Source organism: Hydra viridissima, unplaced genomic scaffold, assembly GCF_058129835.1.
Source record: "Hydra viridissima isolate aposymbiotic clone 2 unplaced genomic scaffold, HvirCarnegie_v1 scaffold_1, whole genome shotgun sequence".
Taxonomy (NCBI): domain Eukaryota; kingdom Metazoa; phylum Cnidaria; class Hydrozoa; order Anthoathecata; family Hydridae; genus Hydra; species Hydra viridissima.
The window spans coordinates 5,656,735-5,675,269 of NW_028324300.1; the positions used below are offsets into that span (position 1 = coordinate 5,656,735).

Here is an 18,535-nt window from a genome sequence, read left to right on the forward strand (position 1 = left end):
GAGCAGAAAATATAGAAAAATATTTTTTTTTCTGCTCTATATACATAGAGCAGAAAAAAAAAAGTTTGAAAAAAAAAAATAGCCCCTCCCTCAAGACGCCCGAAAATGACCACTTTTCGGTCATTTTTCCCCTAAATTATTAGCTTGAGGGGGGGGGGGGGGTCAAAAGTGATCCAATAAAGCTCAAACTTTTTGAGGCTCATTTTTTATACATTTGCCCCAAATTTAGGGGGTATGGTTTTTTAGATTTGAAAATTTACTTTTTTTGAATACCCCTAGTGTTCATGTATGTAATTGTTATTGCATTAAATGTGTGAAAATGACGCAATTGTAAAAATGTATAAAGAGAGAGTGTATTTTGTAAAATGTATTGATTCGCAGTCAGATGTAAAAAATATTATTAAGTTCAAAATGTGACTCTTTAGTGTCTCTGGGAAAGTCTAAATAATTCCCCACACTACCAAATATTTTAACGCAACCATAATAGTTATACCACAAAAATAAGGGCACCCGTTAACGCTCTCTAAATATTTTGTCTCTGACATCTTCATCGAATTGTATCACTTTAAACTGAATAAAGTACCGTTAGATTTTTCTGTTTCTCAAATATTTGTTAGGTTAATTGTTTTTAATCAAGAGATATTTTGATTTTTGGATACAGCAAATCTCTAGCAGAACTTTTAAAACTGACATTTTCTGCATTAAAGATGAAAGAACTTGGCTAAAGTTGCATTATCTGCCAGGGTTCTCTTTTGTTAGGCCTTTGAGCAGTAACAGAAGTCAATTTCCTCGTTGAATAATTAGTAAATTTTTACACTGAAAATGTGTAAAAAAAAATCAGGGGCAAATTAACACAAAAACTTAGAAAAAATTTTTTATAAGATTCTTTTTTTTCTTCTGAAAAACCAAACGCCGATGCCTAAATTTGGCTTTACTCATTTAAACACTTGTATTAGAAATAAAGTATTCAAACACTGGTTTTTAATTATGCTAAATAAGTCTTATTTTAATCTACTTTGTCCTCATTTAATTATTCTTCATTTTATGGGCAAGAAATTGCCATAGTTCAATGAAAAATATTTTCTAATTATGAAATGATGATACAGAGGCCACAAGTTGGATTCACTAACCTTTTTATTTTGAGTCAGTATTACTTTATTGAAAATGTCATTTTTTTATTCTCGTATGTCATATGTAATTACCTACAAATAAAAGCTTATCAGCTTATCAACTTCAACTGGTCCCATGAGGTCAAATTTAGAACAAATGAAAATTAAATTTCAGAAAGCAAAAACTAAAATAAGCTCCAAAATACTTAAGTGTCTTGTAAGTGAGGATCTAGATCTAGTTTCCGGGAAAATCTTTACTTTAGGCCAGTTTTAAAAGCTTAACTCAAACTTTAACTACTCATTCAAATTTTCAAATTTACATTAGAGCGCATCATCTCCTCAGAATTTTAAAAATTTGTAATCAACAAATCTTTCAGTTCTATAAATTTAGAACACATCAATTCTTTTACTTTACTATTTTTTAAAAATAAAAGTTATACTTATAGGGGTTAAAAGTGTAATAAGTGCAATAGAGCATTTTATAAATGTATTTAAAGTATTTTGAAATTCATAAAATTCCTCTCGTTACTTTAAAAATGAACATAAACTTTTCAATAAAAATTAGATTTTAAAAAATACTGAAATAGAAAAATCATGTTTAAAATTATATTAGTTTACTTTTAAAAAATGTTTCTACAATAAATATTTTGCAGAGTTGGGTTCTTTTGTTGGTGGAAGTGGATGGTTATGAGAAATTTTATGAAATCGGTTTTCATAGTAACAAACACAGGTGATAACTATATATCCAAGAATTACAAAAAAAATCTTCAAAGGTTTCTTTTCATCAGCAATACTTAACTCATGAGGTAAAACTTCAAAAAAAGTTACATACAAAAATGAACCAGTTGCAATTCCTTGTAAAACCCCAGAGAGCCACAAACGAAGTACAGAGTTAAAAGAGTTAAGAACAGCCATGCCTAATCCAATCCCAATAGGAGTCATAGATGAAAAGATGCCCATACATAACACCACTGCTTTAGAATTTATTTCAGCATCAACCAACTGAACACCAATTGAAAAAGCAATTATACTTTTATGAATAACTAACGCCACAAATACTTCTAGAATAACTTGCGTTTTAGTCATAAGACCAACAGCTAAACCTTCAAATAAAGAATGAAGGGAAATAGCAAATACTAATACATATGCACGAAAATTAACTTTACCAACAGACTGAATTGAAGCAAGACTTTTAGTTTGTTTCATTCGATTGATCTTATGATGTGTTCCATGCTCAGAGTAATATGTATCATAAGAATTATGGCTTTGCTCTAACACATTGTCAATTTCACCATTAGTTTCTATATTACCAGATTGATTCTGTTGGGTATTAATATGAGGCAGTTCTCTTTTTGTAGCATTTGAAATTATATCAACTTCAGAAATTTGACCTGGGTCATTTTCATCAGGCATAACAAGAGGGGTTGCTTCCTTACATGAAAACTCATCCTGATTAGGTTCAACATAATCATGATGAGTTAACAAAGTGTTATAACAGCAAGAATGAACTACTTGCTCTATGATTAACATAAGTATAAAGCCAACACCAATGATAAAATCACCAAGAGGGAAATCTGTCTCAATATATACACTTAATAATGAATCATTAATTGTCTCTTTCACCATTGGAAATAAATCAAGAATAACTGTACTGAAAAAAACTCCTCCAGCAAAGCAGTTAGAGAGACTGATTAAAAGGTTACGAACTCGAGAAACACCACCTTCCACAATAACATCTCGTGAAAGCTTTAATGGAACTACACCAAATATCATGCAGAGCAAAAATAAGACAATTATAATGATCAGTTTAACTGACCATTCTGGTAATTCGTAAAAGCTCATTGCTAAAAATTAATGACCTTATATAATAAAAAATAGTTTTTAAGATATTTTTAAAAAGCTAACAGTGTATAAACTACTAAAAACTGAACTTAGTTATTTTAACACAGCAAAAACAATTGCTTTCTGCCAATAAAATTGATAAATAAATAGCGTATCTAAAACCAGCTGCACAAGGAGCTTATGTCTTTAAGCTTAGCTTTAGTTCAACTTTTATTACATTAAACTACGTATCCCAAAAGTTAACCTTTCAGTAAACTAAACAACCTTTACTCACCGTTTATTACAACGTTAAGAAAAATGTAGATAAATTTAAAAAAAAAACAAAAAACAGTGAAATCCAAAAAATTATGAAAATCTTACTAAATTATTTTAGCCTGTTCATTAAAAAAATTGTTGAAATTTTTGAGATAAATTTTACCTGCGCATTTCAGATATGCCAGCGGCATATATGAAAACATTCAAAAGTAATTAGTGGTGAAAGGACAATGGAGAGCAAAATCACCTGACTGTTTTTACTGAACTAAAATTTTCAGTGATAGAGTCGTGTAAAAATATCTATGAATTTTGATTGATGCATTTCTTTAAAGATAATAATAACTAGCAAAAAGCAACCCGTAATACGGGTTATCGTCGGTCTGTTACTTGATTTATAGTGGCTGTTTTCCACAATTTAAAGCTGCGAAACCTTAACTAATACCCAATTAGAAAAACGCCTTCAAATTGAAAAAATTAAACCATCTGTAAAATTAAAAAAAAAAGTATGCGGAGGTAAAATAATTTACCAATTACTTAACATTGAGAAATTTACAACTGACATAAGTCATATCAGTGTAAGCCAGAACCATTTTCCTCGACATTGCTAAGTTCAAAACAATGCGTTTTTAGTTACTGACACAAAGTAATAACACTTCGTCATGCTTTAAATTGACGAAAGAATAAGGCTAAATTCTTGTAATACTTTTTTATAACATGAACTTTAATTAATAAGATTAATATAAAGCGAACGTAAATTATACATGAGTTATTAATTTTTTGGTATCCTCTTGATACATGTTTCTTTAAAGAAGGATATTGTCTTTAAAACAATAAAAATGCACACAACTAAATAAATTTATTAAAAATAACTGAACATTTGACCATTACTATATATGGCACTAATCTGACCATTTTTATATATGCCCTCTTTGTTTCAAAAGTTTTTAGTAAAGGACCTCTCTTCTTCGTTTTTGCCTTAATGATGGTCAGGAGAATAGAGTTATTTTTGTTAAGAGTAATCAAGTTTTTGATGGAGACCTTTTACCAGAATAATAAAAAGTAAAACAATGATTTACATGTATAAGAATTTTTTCTTTTTAATATATATAAGAATTTAACATATATAAGAATTTTTTCTTTCCTCGAAAGTGTTGCAAATGCAAACTAAGCTAATTAATTAAACACCTTACAAAATTTAAGTAACTCGATATTTGACAAATGCGCAAAACAACAATATTCACTTCCCGTTTAAAAAGATCCCCTAAGTTACGTACAACAAATTATTAGGCATAAAATAGAGAAAATTTTGAAAAAATTGAACTAATTGCATATAATTATATCATTTTAACTGACAGAAATTTACAATAAAAGGTAATTAGGTTTTTTTTTTATAAATTGTATAGATGCGTCATTCGTAAATCTTTAAAAAAAAAACACCACATAAAAACTGAAAATCGATTTACCTATTTATAGTAACCTATTTTGACATGGCAGTTAATATAAACATTTATCGAAAATGTATCTATAAAATCTGTTTCGAAGTGCAAAAGGATTAACAATATTAACATATAAAAAAAATTTAAAAAAATAAAAAAAAATCAAATTAAGATATAAACTGCATTTTTAGCATGTTGTCTTGGCTTTTAGTAAATAAATAAAAGCAGTAAGTTCCAATAATGAAACTACCTATTACTCATTTTTAACAATAGACACCAACGTAAGCCAAGCAGTCTATCAACACAAAACATCACAACAATAACACATAACAATAGAATATTCACACCCTTGATCCTAAAATCCATTGAAAATAACAAACCAAATTAAAATATGAAAGGCAAAATTAGAAAACCAATTTAAAGTTAACTATATATTTATCTTTTTACTAAACATATAACTACATAAAAGTATATTTGTTTTTATATTCAATATTAGTTATTCAATTACTTCAAATTTAGGACATTAAAACACCCTAGATTCAAAGATCAAGGTTGCATACTCTCCCATACACATTACGCTATACATTAACAGACAGTATTGTGTTTCCAGAATAATTAAAAAAGGCTAGACAATCAGAAAGGCTAGAACCAATCTTGCTCAACATAATGCCAAGTCACACCACTTTGAAAACATGGAAACAACATAATTTAAACATATATACAGCTATTAACAAATATGGTTTCATATAACACATTTAAACATTATAACACATATAAACATATTAAAAGACAGGTATATTTATCAAAAACTATGAAAAAAAAAATCAAAATAATAAAAAAATATATAACATTATTGTGTAACACTTTTCACCTTGAATGAGATGTTTATCAATTTTGAAAAACAAACTATTAAATGCTCTAGTTCTTGAACATGCAATATATAGTTGACCATGAGAGAAACACGGTTTTTTGAGATATACCCCAACTCTATCAAATATTTGACCTTGGCTTTTATTAATTGTCATTGAATAAGCCAATCTGACAGGAAACTGACGACGTTTAAGAACAAAAGGTAAATTAGAATCTGATGGAGCCAACTGAATTTGAGGAACAAAAACCCATTTACCACCAGAAACACCTGTCAAAACCTCTGCATCAATATAATTATTTTGAAGAGCACAACTTTCACTTGAGTACCATAGCATAACCCAGCTTTGAGATCTAAATTTCTGAGTAGCATAATTACACAACCAATTTTCAATTTTAAACAATGAGGTAGCATACCTGAAGGAGTTAAGCTGTTCAAAAACTCAACAGGAAAATTATTTCTTTCATTAAGGTCATCAGTATCAATTTGATCAGCACTTAAATAAATTTTGACCTCACCCGGCAGACATTCAAGCACTTCTTGATTGATAATGAATCAACATTAGTTGGTGTTAAAATCACGCATTTAGAATAATCATTTTGATCAGCATCTCCAAAAATCTTTTCAACAATTTATTCATTTTCTCTAATAATGCACTGATTTGGTATTTCAATGCATCCTTTAAAAGGATCCTCCTCTTTGACAGGTATTGTTCCATTCCCAAGTTTTAGTAGCCATTGGGAAAATTTACCTTCCCCATCTTGTACTCTCAGATTTTCAGTTAATGCAAACTTCTGCACCCATTGCCAATGCAAAGAACATTTTACACACAATTCTACTATTTCAGCTGGTTGTGTTTATACACAATTCTACTATTTCAGTTGTTAAACATTTTCATCAAAATTTTCTAGATTTAAGCCTATAAACTCATCAATAACAGGCAGATTGTAATCAGTCAGCATTTTACCACTTTGATTAATAATCTTTTCAATTTGACGAAGAGTAGCTTGCTCAGCTATTAGAAGTGGGATTGAGCGGTGAATGAAATCTTCCATCATAAAAGCTTTGCATGTATTCCAGAGATGTAAAGGATTGTCAGATTCACAAAAGGTGAAAATAATTGAAAACAACTGTCTAATTTGCTTTGGCATACATGTTAAAACCACCTCAGTTTGAATATTCTGCCATTCAGTGTCATCTTACAACAAACCTTTCAAAACACATGCTTCACGAAATGTTTCAAGGACAATACCATTAACAGTACGCACATCCTCCCAAGATGTTGCTCCTTTTGCTTGCAAAAGCAACAGTTTAAGAAAAAATAATTCTCCAGTTGGATTAACTTTATCCATTTTTATTATCACCTTATTACCACCCCTTTGTCTAACCTTCCATTTACAATGTTTATCATCAAATACAAAGTGATAAGGAATGTCTACATAAAAATAGCAATGTGCTCTTTCATTTTCAGTATTTAACTTAAACTATGCCGTTAGGTGCATATCACGTTGAGCTGCACAATCTAAAGCCATTTGTTCTGCTCCTTCTCTAAAATACAATAATTGATTTTCAGGTAGATGTTTACCAAGTCACAGCACTTTAAAAACACAGAAACAACATAATATAAACATATGTACCAACTATAAACACAATAAATGTGTTTAAATATGTATATAAGGTTAAATATATACCTTATATACATATTTAAACACATTTTTAAAACAACTATATAACACATACACAAACAAAAAAATACTTTACATTATTGTACTGCTTTACATTATTGTAAAAACATATTGATAAAACAACTATAAAGCACTTATTACCACATACACATACATATCAAAAAAGCATATATGCAAACAATAAACGTGTGCAAACAAAAATTTTAAAAATGACGCGAGAAAATTTAAAAAGATACAAAATATATATTTACAAACAATACTCTTTACCTTTTTTTTTTTTTTTTTTTTTTTTTTTTTCATAAGAACTGTAATCCTCATAACAAAATTTAACCTTTACATACAATAACATGTGACATGCCATGTCAGTGTTGGCACAAAGGTTTAATTTATTTTTCTAAATTTTCTAAAAAAGAACAAAAATAGTTAATAGCATCACAGAAATTTCAATGTAGTAATAACCATTTTATGGAAATAGCATTTTAATTAGTATAACTTTAAATAACATCCATACCCCTATTTTCCTTCTAAAAAATAAGATAATAAAAACATAACTGCAAAAAGAAAAACTAAAACAAACAAAATATAAACGATTTAAAAAATTAAAATCCTTTCTACTTTAAATCCTTTCTACTTTACCTAATAAAAATGTATATATAACTATTTTATATACTTACTTCAATTATAAGATGATCTTAGCGATGATTATTTATCTTAATATTATTTATATGTAATATATCTAAACTAATAATTAAATTCCAAATCTAAACTAATAATTTAATTCCAAAAGGAAAAAAGTTTCAACTCGCTTAAGAGATCCTTCTCCAATGGCCGCGTGCAACGGAAAAGCGCGCTCTTTCAAAGCCTAGTAACTAATAGGTATGTGCGTATCTGCGATTGACGGCACCGATTTTAAAGTTAAAATCTGTGACCATTTTTTCACCGCGTGCTCGAGGTAGGTGTCATAAGGATGGATTTTTCTCGTCTTTTTTTTAGAATTTTATATTGACTTAGATAATATTTTAAAAGAAGAGTATTGTAAGTTTATTGCAGTTTGTTTTTTTTTTTTTGCAGTTACTAACGTTTTTAGTGATTTCATTGCTATTGAAAACTTCATTCCTGTTCTGGAAGTGAATTGACATTGAAGGGATGATGGGTTTTTTTTCTAACTTTTGAATCAATTTTATATATCTATTTTCTATGTACCTGCCAAATTTTATTAAAAATAATGACACGCTCATATTCTATTTTTGCACGCAGTAAAGGTACCGAATATTCTTCTGTTGGAGAGGTTGGGGGGGGAGGGATTCAAGATTATGAACCTTTTGTATATTTGACTTTTTTATTCATTAAAAAATTGTTTTTTTAGAAAAATGAAACTTTATTTAAAATATTGGTGATTTTTTTAAAGTATTCAAAACATGATTTACACACAAAAACACACAAAAAAAACCATATTCTGTTATTAGTTGAATAAAAATATAACCGAGGCAAAGTAATGCGCTAAAAACTAAACAATGAAGTTCTATTATAAAACCACCGTAAGCCGAGCGCTAATTTTTTAAGTTGGTTGCAGTTTTCTTAAGCATTCTTTATAATGAATTTTTGTCACTTAAGGTGGTAGAGCACAATTAAAATACAAATATTTGATCAAAATATGAAAAAAAAAATTTTTCATTCATCTTATTTAAAATTTTATCCTCTTTCTTTTGATGTTAGTATGAAACTGAAACTATTTTTGGAAATGTGTTAAAAATCTACATTTGCAAAATTATTTACCTTAGCAACGCCATAGCAACCACAAACATACCCTCGTTTATTATATACGTTGAGCAAAATTGCAAGCTAATTTGTCTTTTTGTTGTGTCTATCATGCTTTTTATTGTTTATTTATCAACTTTGCTTTTAAAGAAATTTGAATTTTGAGAATTTTGTTTTTCTTTATTTTGTACTTATTTTTGTTTTTTCTGCAAGTTGAGTTTTTCATATTTTATCAAGATTTCAAAACATGATTTTTTCTGATTGAATAAAGCTTTTGTTCTGAAATTTTCAGGACATATTCCTAACAACATTAGAATTCATTTGACAGATAGAATTTATTTAATTGTTTTTAAAACTCATTATTTTTAGTTTTAACTTCTTTAAACTGCTTGTAAATCGTACTAAATTTAACTTATCTTAAAAAATAGGTCATATCTTTACATATAAAAGGACTAATTAAAATTCTATCTGTTAAATGGAATAAAATAAGTTCATTAACAGATCTGCAAAGTTTAATTAATGGTTCTTAAGTCTAACTCAAGTTAACGTGTTTTGAAAACATAAGAATTAGATCTTTATTTACACTGTTTTTGCGCCATTATGGGTTTTTGGTAAAGTTTTTCAAATTTTTTTTTTTTGCAAAAACATTTCATTTCTCTTAGTGAAGCATTTCTGCATATTTTTAAAACTATTTTTTAAATCTTTCATGAAAAGTGTCTTTTTTGTGCTCTACCACCTTAAGTGAGCATAACTTTTAGTAGAATCATTAGTTTTTTATGAAATTTTCACCATCGTTATACTGATTTAAAGCTCTTTACAATGATGCAAAATAATTAAATAGCTGAATAGTTTAAAAGTTTTGCACACATACCTATAACTAATGACAAAACAACGTAAACGTTAAACATTAAGCATTTCTATAGAAATTATATTATAGAAGATTGTTAAAAAATAAATTTTTTTTATTTTTAGACTTTAAAGATTGCTAAAAAAGTTGGTCTTGGGGCCAATGCTATAAACATAAAAAAAGAAGTTATTTCCGCAAAAAGCGAAGAAAAAAAAGTCAATTGCTATAATCATTCAAAAATTCCGTTTTTAGGATAAAAACTTCGCTAGGGAATCGCTTTTTCAGATAAAAAATGCGTTTTTTCGAAAAAAAACTTCAGATAGATTTTTGGTCTCTATTTTATACATTTTCTTCGTGATTTTTAGCGGCCATTGTTGGAACACGTTAGCGCTTCAAAATCATTGAACATTCTTTGTTTATTAGGGATGCGCCGAACGTTCGGCAAAACCGAACGTTCGGTTCGGCCGAACCTAAGCAAATGTTCGGCCAATAATGCAAATTTGGAAATCATCATACAATTACCTAAATATAAATAAAATTTAACTCATTTGTACCATAGCTACAGTTTAAATGGATAAAGTTTTTATTAAAAAAAAGCGTACCAATTGAACATAGAAAGACATAAGATTTTATAAATGTATTTCAATACAGTTTTAGTTTAAATTTTATTATGTATTTTCAATATAGAATAAATTTAATCGGACCAAACGGAATGACAGATTTACCAAAACTATTACTTGACTAAAATAATTGTTAAATAAATACCCCTGCTTTAATTGAGTATTATTTTAGTTCATCACAAAAATCTAATATTATAAAATCACCATTTGTTAATCTTAAAATAACAAATAGGAATTTAAATGAAAAAAATATTTTATTGAGCTTAAGTTTGTTAAACATGATGCCTATTGATGCTGTGGTTAAATAAACTTCTCTACAGAGAAAGTTTCTTACAAGATTGCTACTCAACTGGTTTAACTGATGAAAAATATTTGAAAGAAACAAATTTAGGGAAAAACATTATTATGGAGTTCCATAATAACGCTCCAATTAAGTATTTTGTTATTATTGTATTATGTAATAGTAATAACAATCACAAATCAATAACTTTTGAAAAACAAACTGTCAACTGTCAACATGTCAACAAACATGAAAATCAATTATCAATTGTTGCCCTCAAGTTATAATGTATAAACATTAATTTTTCACCACTTTCTGGTGATAGTCTGTTTCTACTTGGTTCATAAATGTTGCCACCTGTACTAAAAAGTCTTTCACTTTCAACAGAAGAAGTTGGTGCTGAAAGAAACCTTTGGGCTACTTTCTTTAAACTTTTTAAAGAGTTTCCACAATTTTTCCACCATAAAAGAGGACTTTCTTTTTCCATAACAAGAGGGAGTTTTAAATACTCTTCAATCTCCATGTTGATCATTTCCACATTAGAGTGTGATCTTTTAAATCTTTTGCTATCTTTAGTAATTGAAAAACTGGAATCACATTCATTTATAGTTGTCAATTTGGAAACCAGCCGAAAACATTCATTAAATTTTGGATACGTTGGTTTCACAAACACTTCATTTGTGTCACTTACTGCGGGTTCTTCGCAATCAGAATCAGAGGATTCAAGTTCTAAATTATGTTGCTGCATTTCTTGCATCTGCTCTTTAAGCCAAATTTTTATTACATTCTCATCTTCCTTTTGATACATTAATTTATATCTAGGGTCACAAAAAGTGGAAAGACATAAATACTTATCATGTAAAAATGTACTCAGTCTTTTGTCTACTGACTCTTTCAATTGTTCAACTAAAGTATTTATACTTAAAAAAGCCTCACAAACTAATGCTTTATTAAAAAATACTTTAAGAGCCATAATCGAAGGAATAACATCTGATAAAAATGCTTCACGTTTGCTGAGATTAACAGTTAAAGTTTTGAATGGTTCTAAAATATGAAAAACTTTATCTAATAAGCCCCATTGGTATGAATTTAATGTTGATTGGGTAGCATAATCAGCTGTATAAGTTGCCAAAGGAACTCTTTGATCAAGCATCCTTTCAATCATATTGTAGGAACTATTCCATCTTGTAGCAACATCTTGTATTAACCTATGCTTATTTGTACCAAGTTGTTCCTGAATTGCTTCTAATTTTGCTGCTGCTGTTGGTGAATGGTGAAAATGTGTTGCCAGACGTCTGCAACAAATTAAAATTTCTTTCACAGATTGTTGTGACAAAATTGAGTCATGTATACATAACTGTATTGTATGTATAAAACATGGCATTGACTTAAAATCACTGTCTCTAACACCAGCTACCATATTGGCAGCATTATCTCGTAAAACAATGTGAATTTTTTTGTGTGGAATTTCAAAACTTAGCAAACCTTTATGTAAATACTCACTTATATTTTTTCCTGTGTAACTTTCTGGGAAGTTCATAACTCAGAGTACTGCTCTCTGTTGGGAAAATTCATTATTGAGCCAGTGTGCTGTTATGCTTATGAACGCAACATTTGAACTATTTGCTGTCCAAGTATCAGTTGTAAGGGAGATATAACTGGCAGCAGATATATTACTCTTGATTGAATTAAACAGATTACCATATATTTGTGGAACAATATTTTCACTAAAGTAACTCCTACTGGGTATTTGGTAATTAGGGCATATCTCTTCAACTAGTTTTCTAAAACCAAGATCTTCTTTTATTGTGTATGGTTGAATATCCAACGCCATCATTTCTCCAAAGCGCTTGTGAATCTTGATTGCTCTATGGTCATTAATATCCCACAACCTTTTTTTATTAATACTCTCTACTAATGTTAATTGTTTTTTTATTTCTGGATCACTTGATGTAGAAACGGTTGATGTTTCAATAAATTTTTTTTATCAGACTCTTTTTCAGCCAATAAATACTCTACAAGGTGCTTTTTTTTTAAATGGCGCCTAATTGCACTAGTGGTAAATGTTTTTGGACAATTCCCACCTCTCGAGATTATTGCTTTGCATAGTAGGCAGATACAAAAACGAATGTCTTTCTTAGAAACTTCAAAATATTTCCACACAGTACTTTTAAAAGACATTTTTTCAGAAGACATTGTTTTATACTTTTACAAGATTAAGATGTTATTACTAAATTATAAAAAAGAGGTGTAACCAAAAATAAAGCATTTTAAATTTAAACTGTGTAAAAATATCTTAAAATATAACCAACATGTTACATATTATGTTATTTTATCCTTTACGTTATATGTTATACATTTATTTATATTACCTAACTTTAATAATTGTATTAATTATTTTTTTCAAAAAAAATCGTTAACATTTTTGTTTACACTACAAATAGAAATGTTAACATTTCTTTTCTTTACACCACAAACAATCATCTAATAATAAATTAACTTTTCAAAGTTACTTTATAATTTTTCAAACAAATTTTATAAACCCTTACTAATGTTTTAACAAACACGTTAAATGTTTATTAACAAAATTTTTCAAAACTAATGTTTTGATTCAAAAATAGCAAGAGTTAGGTTGCCGAACCGTTCGGTGTTCGGTAAAATTTCATGGCCGAACGTTCGGATTCGGTGTTCGGCGAAAAATTGAGTTCGGCGCATCCCTATTGTTTATGTAGATATTTTAGGCGCTACTCGACTTTCTCCCCCCCCCTCCCCCTAATTTTATGATTGATTCTGGGGCCAATGCTATAAACAATTCGAAGTTTTTTTCGAGAAAAAAAATCTTTCGTAAAAACGCAATTTTTCACGTACGAAAAAAAGTTCGTAATCTCGAAGAATTTATCGCTATTTGTATTTTTTTCGGCCATTGCTATAAAGCATAAAACGTATACGTCACTAAAATTCACGGACTTTTTATATCCGTAATACGACATTGATAGCAATTTTTATTTTAATTTTTATTTAGTAGGCCTACTTAATAAACTTTATTAGTTATTAAGTAGGCTGTGCTGTCTATTCTATTTTTATAAATATTTTTACAATCTAGTATTTGGTGTTTGAAAAAACTGTGTAAAGTTAAAATAGGAACATGGATTTAATTTTTTCGGATGAAGACTTAGATTTCGAAGTTGCAGAAAATGAGCTTAAAGATTATTTGCAACATTATACTAAGCGAAATAAAAGCATTTCAGTACGTTTCCAGATAATGGTATTTCTTCATTTTATTGGCACAAATGTTTTTTTTCATGTTCTCAGAGACTGTCATGGAATCTCTACCAACACAATTTATCGTATTATACACAGTGTAGGAGAAGCTATTTTCAATGTTAGTGTATTAAGTTAATAAAACTATTGAAAGTATATATATATATATATATATATATATATATATATATATATATATATATATATATATATATATATATATATATATATATATATTACATATATATATATATATATATATTACATATATATAAAATTGATATATACTATACATTACATCATTTTATCATTGTTAATTTTATATATTGTAATATATCTCTGCTGTTGCTACTGTTTTTGAATATAATGATTAAATTGCCATTATTATTACCCTTGTTATATATCATTAGCACTATTAGTAGTTTACTTCACATTAGTTTATAACTATTTGTGTGTAAACTTGAATGTAAAATCTTTATTTAGAAAAATATGATTGATTGATTACATACTTATATTATGTTAATATATACTATATATTACATACTTATACTATAACATTTGTAAATATATATATATATATATATATATATATATATATATATATATATATATATATATATATATATATATATATATATATATATATATATATATACATACATACATGTAATTATACATACTTTTATTTAAATAGTTTGCTAATTAAAACATACTAAGCTTCCCAAGAAGAACCTCTTTGTTTTCTCTGATCTTTATTGCTAGTAACATTTTAAGTTCTTTAGACAGCATTTTATTTTGTTGTTTATTTGTGTATTTGTGTATTATGGCATATTTTATTTTGTTGTGTATTTGTGTATTATATGGCATATTGGTCGACTATTTATACTTTTCTTTAGTCAAACACTATGAAAAATTTGTTTAACCAAAATAACTATCGAAAACCTACATAAATAAGCATGGAATGTTAAATTCATGCATGCATTGTTAACGAAACACAACAAGGAACTGAATAATCGATTAAATGCAGATTTTAAGTAATTGCTTTATTATGGAGTTACCAAAATCCTTTTCAGTTTCGTCTATAAAATATTAACATAAAAACACAAACAAAGAATGTTCAATGATTTTGAAGCGCTAACGTTGTTCCAGCAATGGCCGCCAAAAATCACGAAGAAAATATCTAAAATTGAGATCAAAAATCTATCTGAAGTTTTTTTTCGAAAAAACGCATTTTTTATCTGAAAAGGCGATTCCCTTGTTCGTTTATAGCATTGGATTTAAAAACGAAGTTTTTATCTTAAAAACGGAGTTTTTTGAATGTTTATAGCAATGGACTTTTTTTTTCTTCGCTTTTTACGGTAAAAACTTCGTGTTTTACGGAAAAAACTTCGTGTTTTACGGAAAAAACTTCGTTTTTTATGTTTATAGCATTGGCCCCAGATAGAGAATTTTATGCTGATTAAGAATCGTATAAAAACATGGGTCTCAAAATCGATGGAAAGTGTCTAAAATATATTTTAAAGTTTTTATCATTATACATTGTTAATAAACAATTTCAATTGTTTTAAAATTTATTATAGTATATAATTAATAACAGGATTTTTCAACTTATTTGATAAAAACTTTAAAATATATTTTAGACAACAAAGTAAGAGTCCCAGTTAAAGCATAATGACGTGATAATCTTAAAGCGAATGAATTCTCACGTTCTATTATTCGAAGTCTTCGTTATAATAAAATAAAAACCTGGGGCCAATGCTATAAACATAAAAAACGAAGTTTTTTCCGTAAAACACGAAGTTTTTACCGTAAAAAGCGAAGAAAAAAAAAGTCCATTGCTATAAGCATTCAAAAAACTCCGTTTTAAAGATAAAAACTTCGCTATTAAATCCAATGCTATAAACGAACAAGGGAATCGCCTTTTCAGATAAAAAATGCGTTTTTTCGAAAAAAAACTTCAGGGGCCAATGCTATAAACAATTCGAAGTTTTTTTCGAGAAAAAAAATCTTTCGTAAAAACGCAATTTTTCACGTACGAAAAAAAGTTCGTAATCTCGAAGAATTTATCGCTGTTTGTATTTTTTTCGGCCATTGCTATAAAGCATAAAACGTATACGTCACTAAAATTCACGAACTTATTTATCCGTAATATATAGTTGTAATATAATAGTAATTTTTATTGTAATTTTTATTTAGTAGGCCTACTTAATAAATTTTATTAGTCATTAAGTATGCTGTGCTGTCTATTCTATTTTTATGAATACTTTTACATTCTAGAATTTGGTGTTTAAAAAAACTGTGTAAAATTAAAGTAGGAACATGGATTTAATTTTTTCGGATGAAGACTTAGATTTCGAAGTTGCAGAAAATGAGCTTCGCCACCGATTGCCTCGAGAGGTTGGTGTTTAAAACATTACTTAAAATTACTATATATATATATATATATTTTTTAATGATTTTTTATCGAACAAAATCAGAAATCAAACCAAATAGGCGCAGAAATTATATTTTTGTTTTGTTTTTCAATATCATTTTAGTTTAATGGTCGCTTTTTTAACGAAGATGTTTCTGACAACGTTTTTCGAGACCAGTATCGAGTCCCAAGAGCTGTATTAGATTTTTTAGAAACTAGACTTAAAGATGATTTGCAATATAACACTAAGCGAAATAAAAGCATTTCAGTACTTTTCCAAATAATGGTATTTCTTCATTTTATTGGCACAAATGTTTTTTTTCATGTTCTCAGAGACTGTCATGGAATCTCTACCAACACACTTTATCGTATTATAAATTGTGTTGGTAGGAGAAGCTATTTTCAATGTTAGTGTTTTAAGTTAATAAAACTATTGGAAGTATATATATATATTTACATATAAACTATTGGAAGATATATATATATATATATATATATATATATATATATATATATATATATATATATATATATATATATATATATATATATATATATATATTACATAAATATAAAATTGATATATACTATACATTACATCATGTTATCATTGTTAATTTTATATACTGTAATATATCTCTGCTGTTTTTGAATAGAATGATTAAATTGCCATTATTATTACCCTTGTTATATATCATTAGCACTGTTAGTAGTTTACTTTACATTAGTTTATAACTACTTGTATATAAACTTTAATGTAAAATCTTTGTTTAGAAATATGATTGATTGATTACATACTTATATTATGTTAATATATACTATATATTACATACTTATACTATAACATTTGTAAATATATATATATATATATATATATATATATATATATATATATATATATATATATATATATATATATATATACATATAAATAAAATATAATGTAGCAATACATATTTTTATTTAAATAGTTTGCTAATTAAAACATACTAAGCTTCCCAAGAAGAACCTCTTTGTTTTCTCTAATCTTTCTTGCTAGTAACATTTTAAGTTCTTTAGACAGCATTTTATTTTGTTGTGTATTTGTGTATTATATGGCATATTTATCGACTATTTATACTTTTCTTTAGTCAAACACTATGAAAAATTTGTTTAACCAAAATTACTATCAAAAACCTTCATAAATAAGTATGGAATTTTAAATTCATGCATGCATTGTTAACGAAGCACAACAAGGAACTGCATAATCGATTAAATGCAGATTTTAAGTAATTAGTTTATTATGAAGTTACCAAAATCCTTTTAAGTTTTATCTATACAATATCTAGATAAAAACACAAACAAAGAATGTTCAATGATTTTGAAGCGCTAACGTTGTTCCAACAATGGCCGCCAAAAATCACGAAGAAAATATCTAAAATTGAGATCAAAAATCTATCTGAAGTTTTTTTTCGAAAAAACGCATTTTTTATCTGAAAAGGCGATTCCCTTGTTCGTTTATAGCATTGGATTTAATAGCGAAGTTTTTATCTTAAAAACGGAGTTTTTTGAATGTTTATAGCAATGGATTTTTTTTTTCTTCGCTTTTTACGGTAAAAACTTCGTGTTTTACGGAAAAAACTTCGTTTTTTATGTTTATAGCATTGGCCCCAGGTTTTTATTTTATTATAACGAAGACTTCGAATAATAGAACGTGAGAATTCATTCGCTTTAAGATTATCACGTCATTATGCTTTAACTGGGACTCTTACTTTGTTGTCTAAAATATATTTTAAAGTTTTTATCAAATAAGTTGAAAAATCCTGTTATTAATTATATACTATAATAAATTTTAAAACAATTGAAATTGTTTATTAACAATGTATAATGATAAAAACTTTAAAATATATTTTAGACACTTTCCATCGATTTTGAGACCCATGTTTTTATACGATTTTTAATCAGCATAAAATTCTCTATAGGAATCAATGATATATTAAAAATAACTAGATGTCTAACTTTCGCGTATTTTTTGAAGCAAAAATCGGCCATTATGGGGGGCAAATTTAACAAATCAAAAGCTTCGTATTTGTTTTCTTTTGATAAATAGCGTAAAGATTTTGCCCCCCATAATGGCCGATTTTTGCTTCACTTTTTCTTATACCGATTTACGGCAGTTAGA

The 18,535-nt window shown here is 27.5% G+C and overlaps 3 protein-coding genes across 3 annotated transcripts; 1 reads left to right on the forward strand and 2 right to left on the reverse strand.

Annotated features, from left to right (window-relative positions):
• Window positions 1–1,586: 1,586 nt before the first annotated feature.
• LOC145187718 (zinc transporter ZIP1-like) lies at window positions 1,587–3,510 on the reverse strand. Its single transcript, XM_090089439.1, has 2 exons — window positions 3,370–3,510; window positions 1,587–2,953 (listed from the first exon to the last, which is right to left on the reverse strand). Exons 1-2 carry the CDS (start codon window positions 3,407–3,409, stop codon window positions 1,743–1,745), a joined length of 1,251 nt encoding a protein of 416 aa, XP_089945565.1. The 5' UTR covers window positions 3,410–3,510; the 3' UTR covers window positions 1,587–1,742.
• A 7,446-nt stretch (window positions 3,511–10,956) lies between these two features.
• On the reverse strand, window positions 10,957–12,240 carry LOC149893034 (zinc finger BED domain-containing protein 4-like). Its single transcript, XM_090088316.1, has one exon. It carries the CDS (start codon window positions 12,238–12,240, stop codon window positions 10,957–10,959), a length of 1,284 nt encoding a protein of 427 aa, XP_089944442.1.
• Window positions 12,241–16,242: 4,002 nt separating this feature from the next.
• Window positions 16,243–16,786, forward strand: LOC149893035 (uncharacterized). The gene is made up of 2 exons (XM_090088405.1): window positions 16,243–16,358; window positions 16,499–16,786. Exons 1-2 carry the CDS (start codon window positions 16,281–16,283, stop codon window positions 16,784–16,786), a joined length of 366 nt encoding a protein of 121 aa, XP_089944531.1. The 5' UTR covers window positions 16,243–16,280.
• The last annotated feature ends 1,749 nt before the right edge of the window (window positions 16,787–18,535 follow it).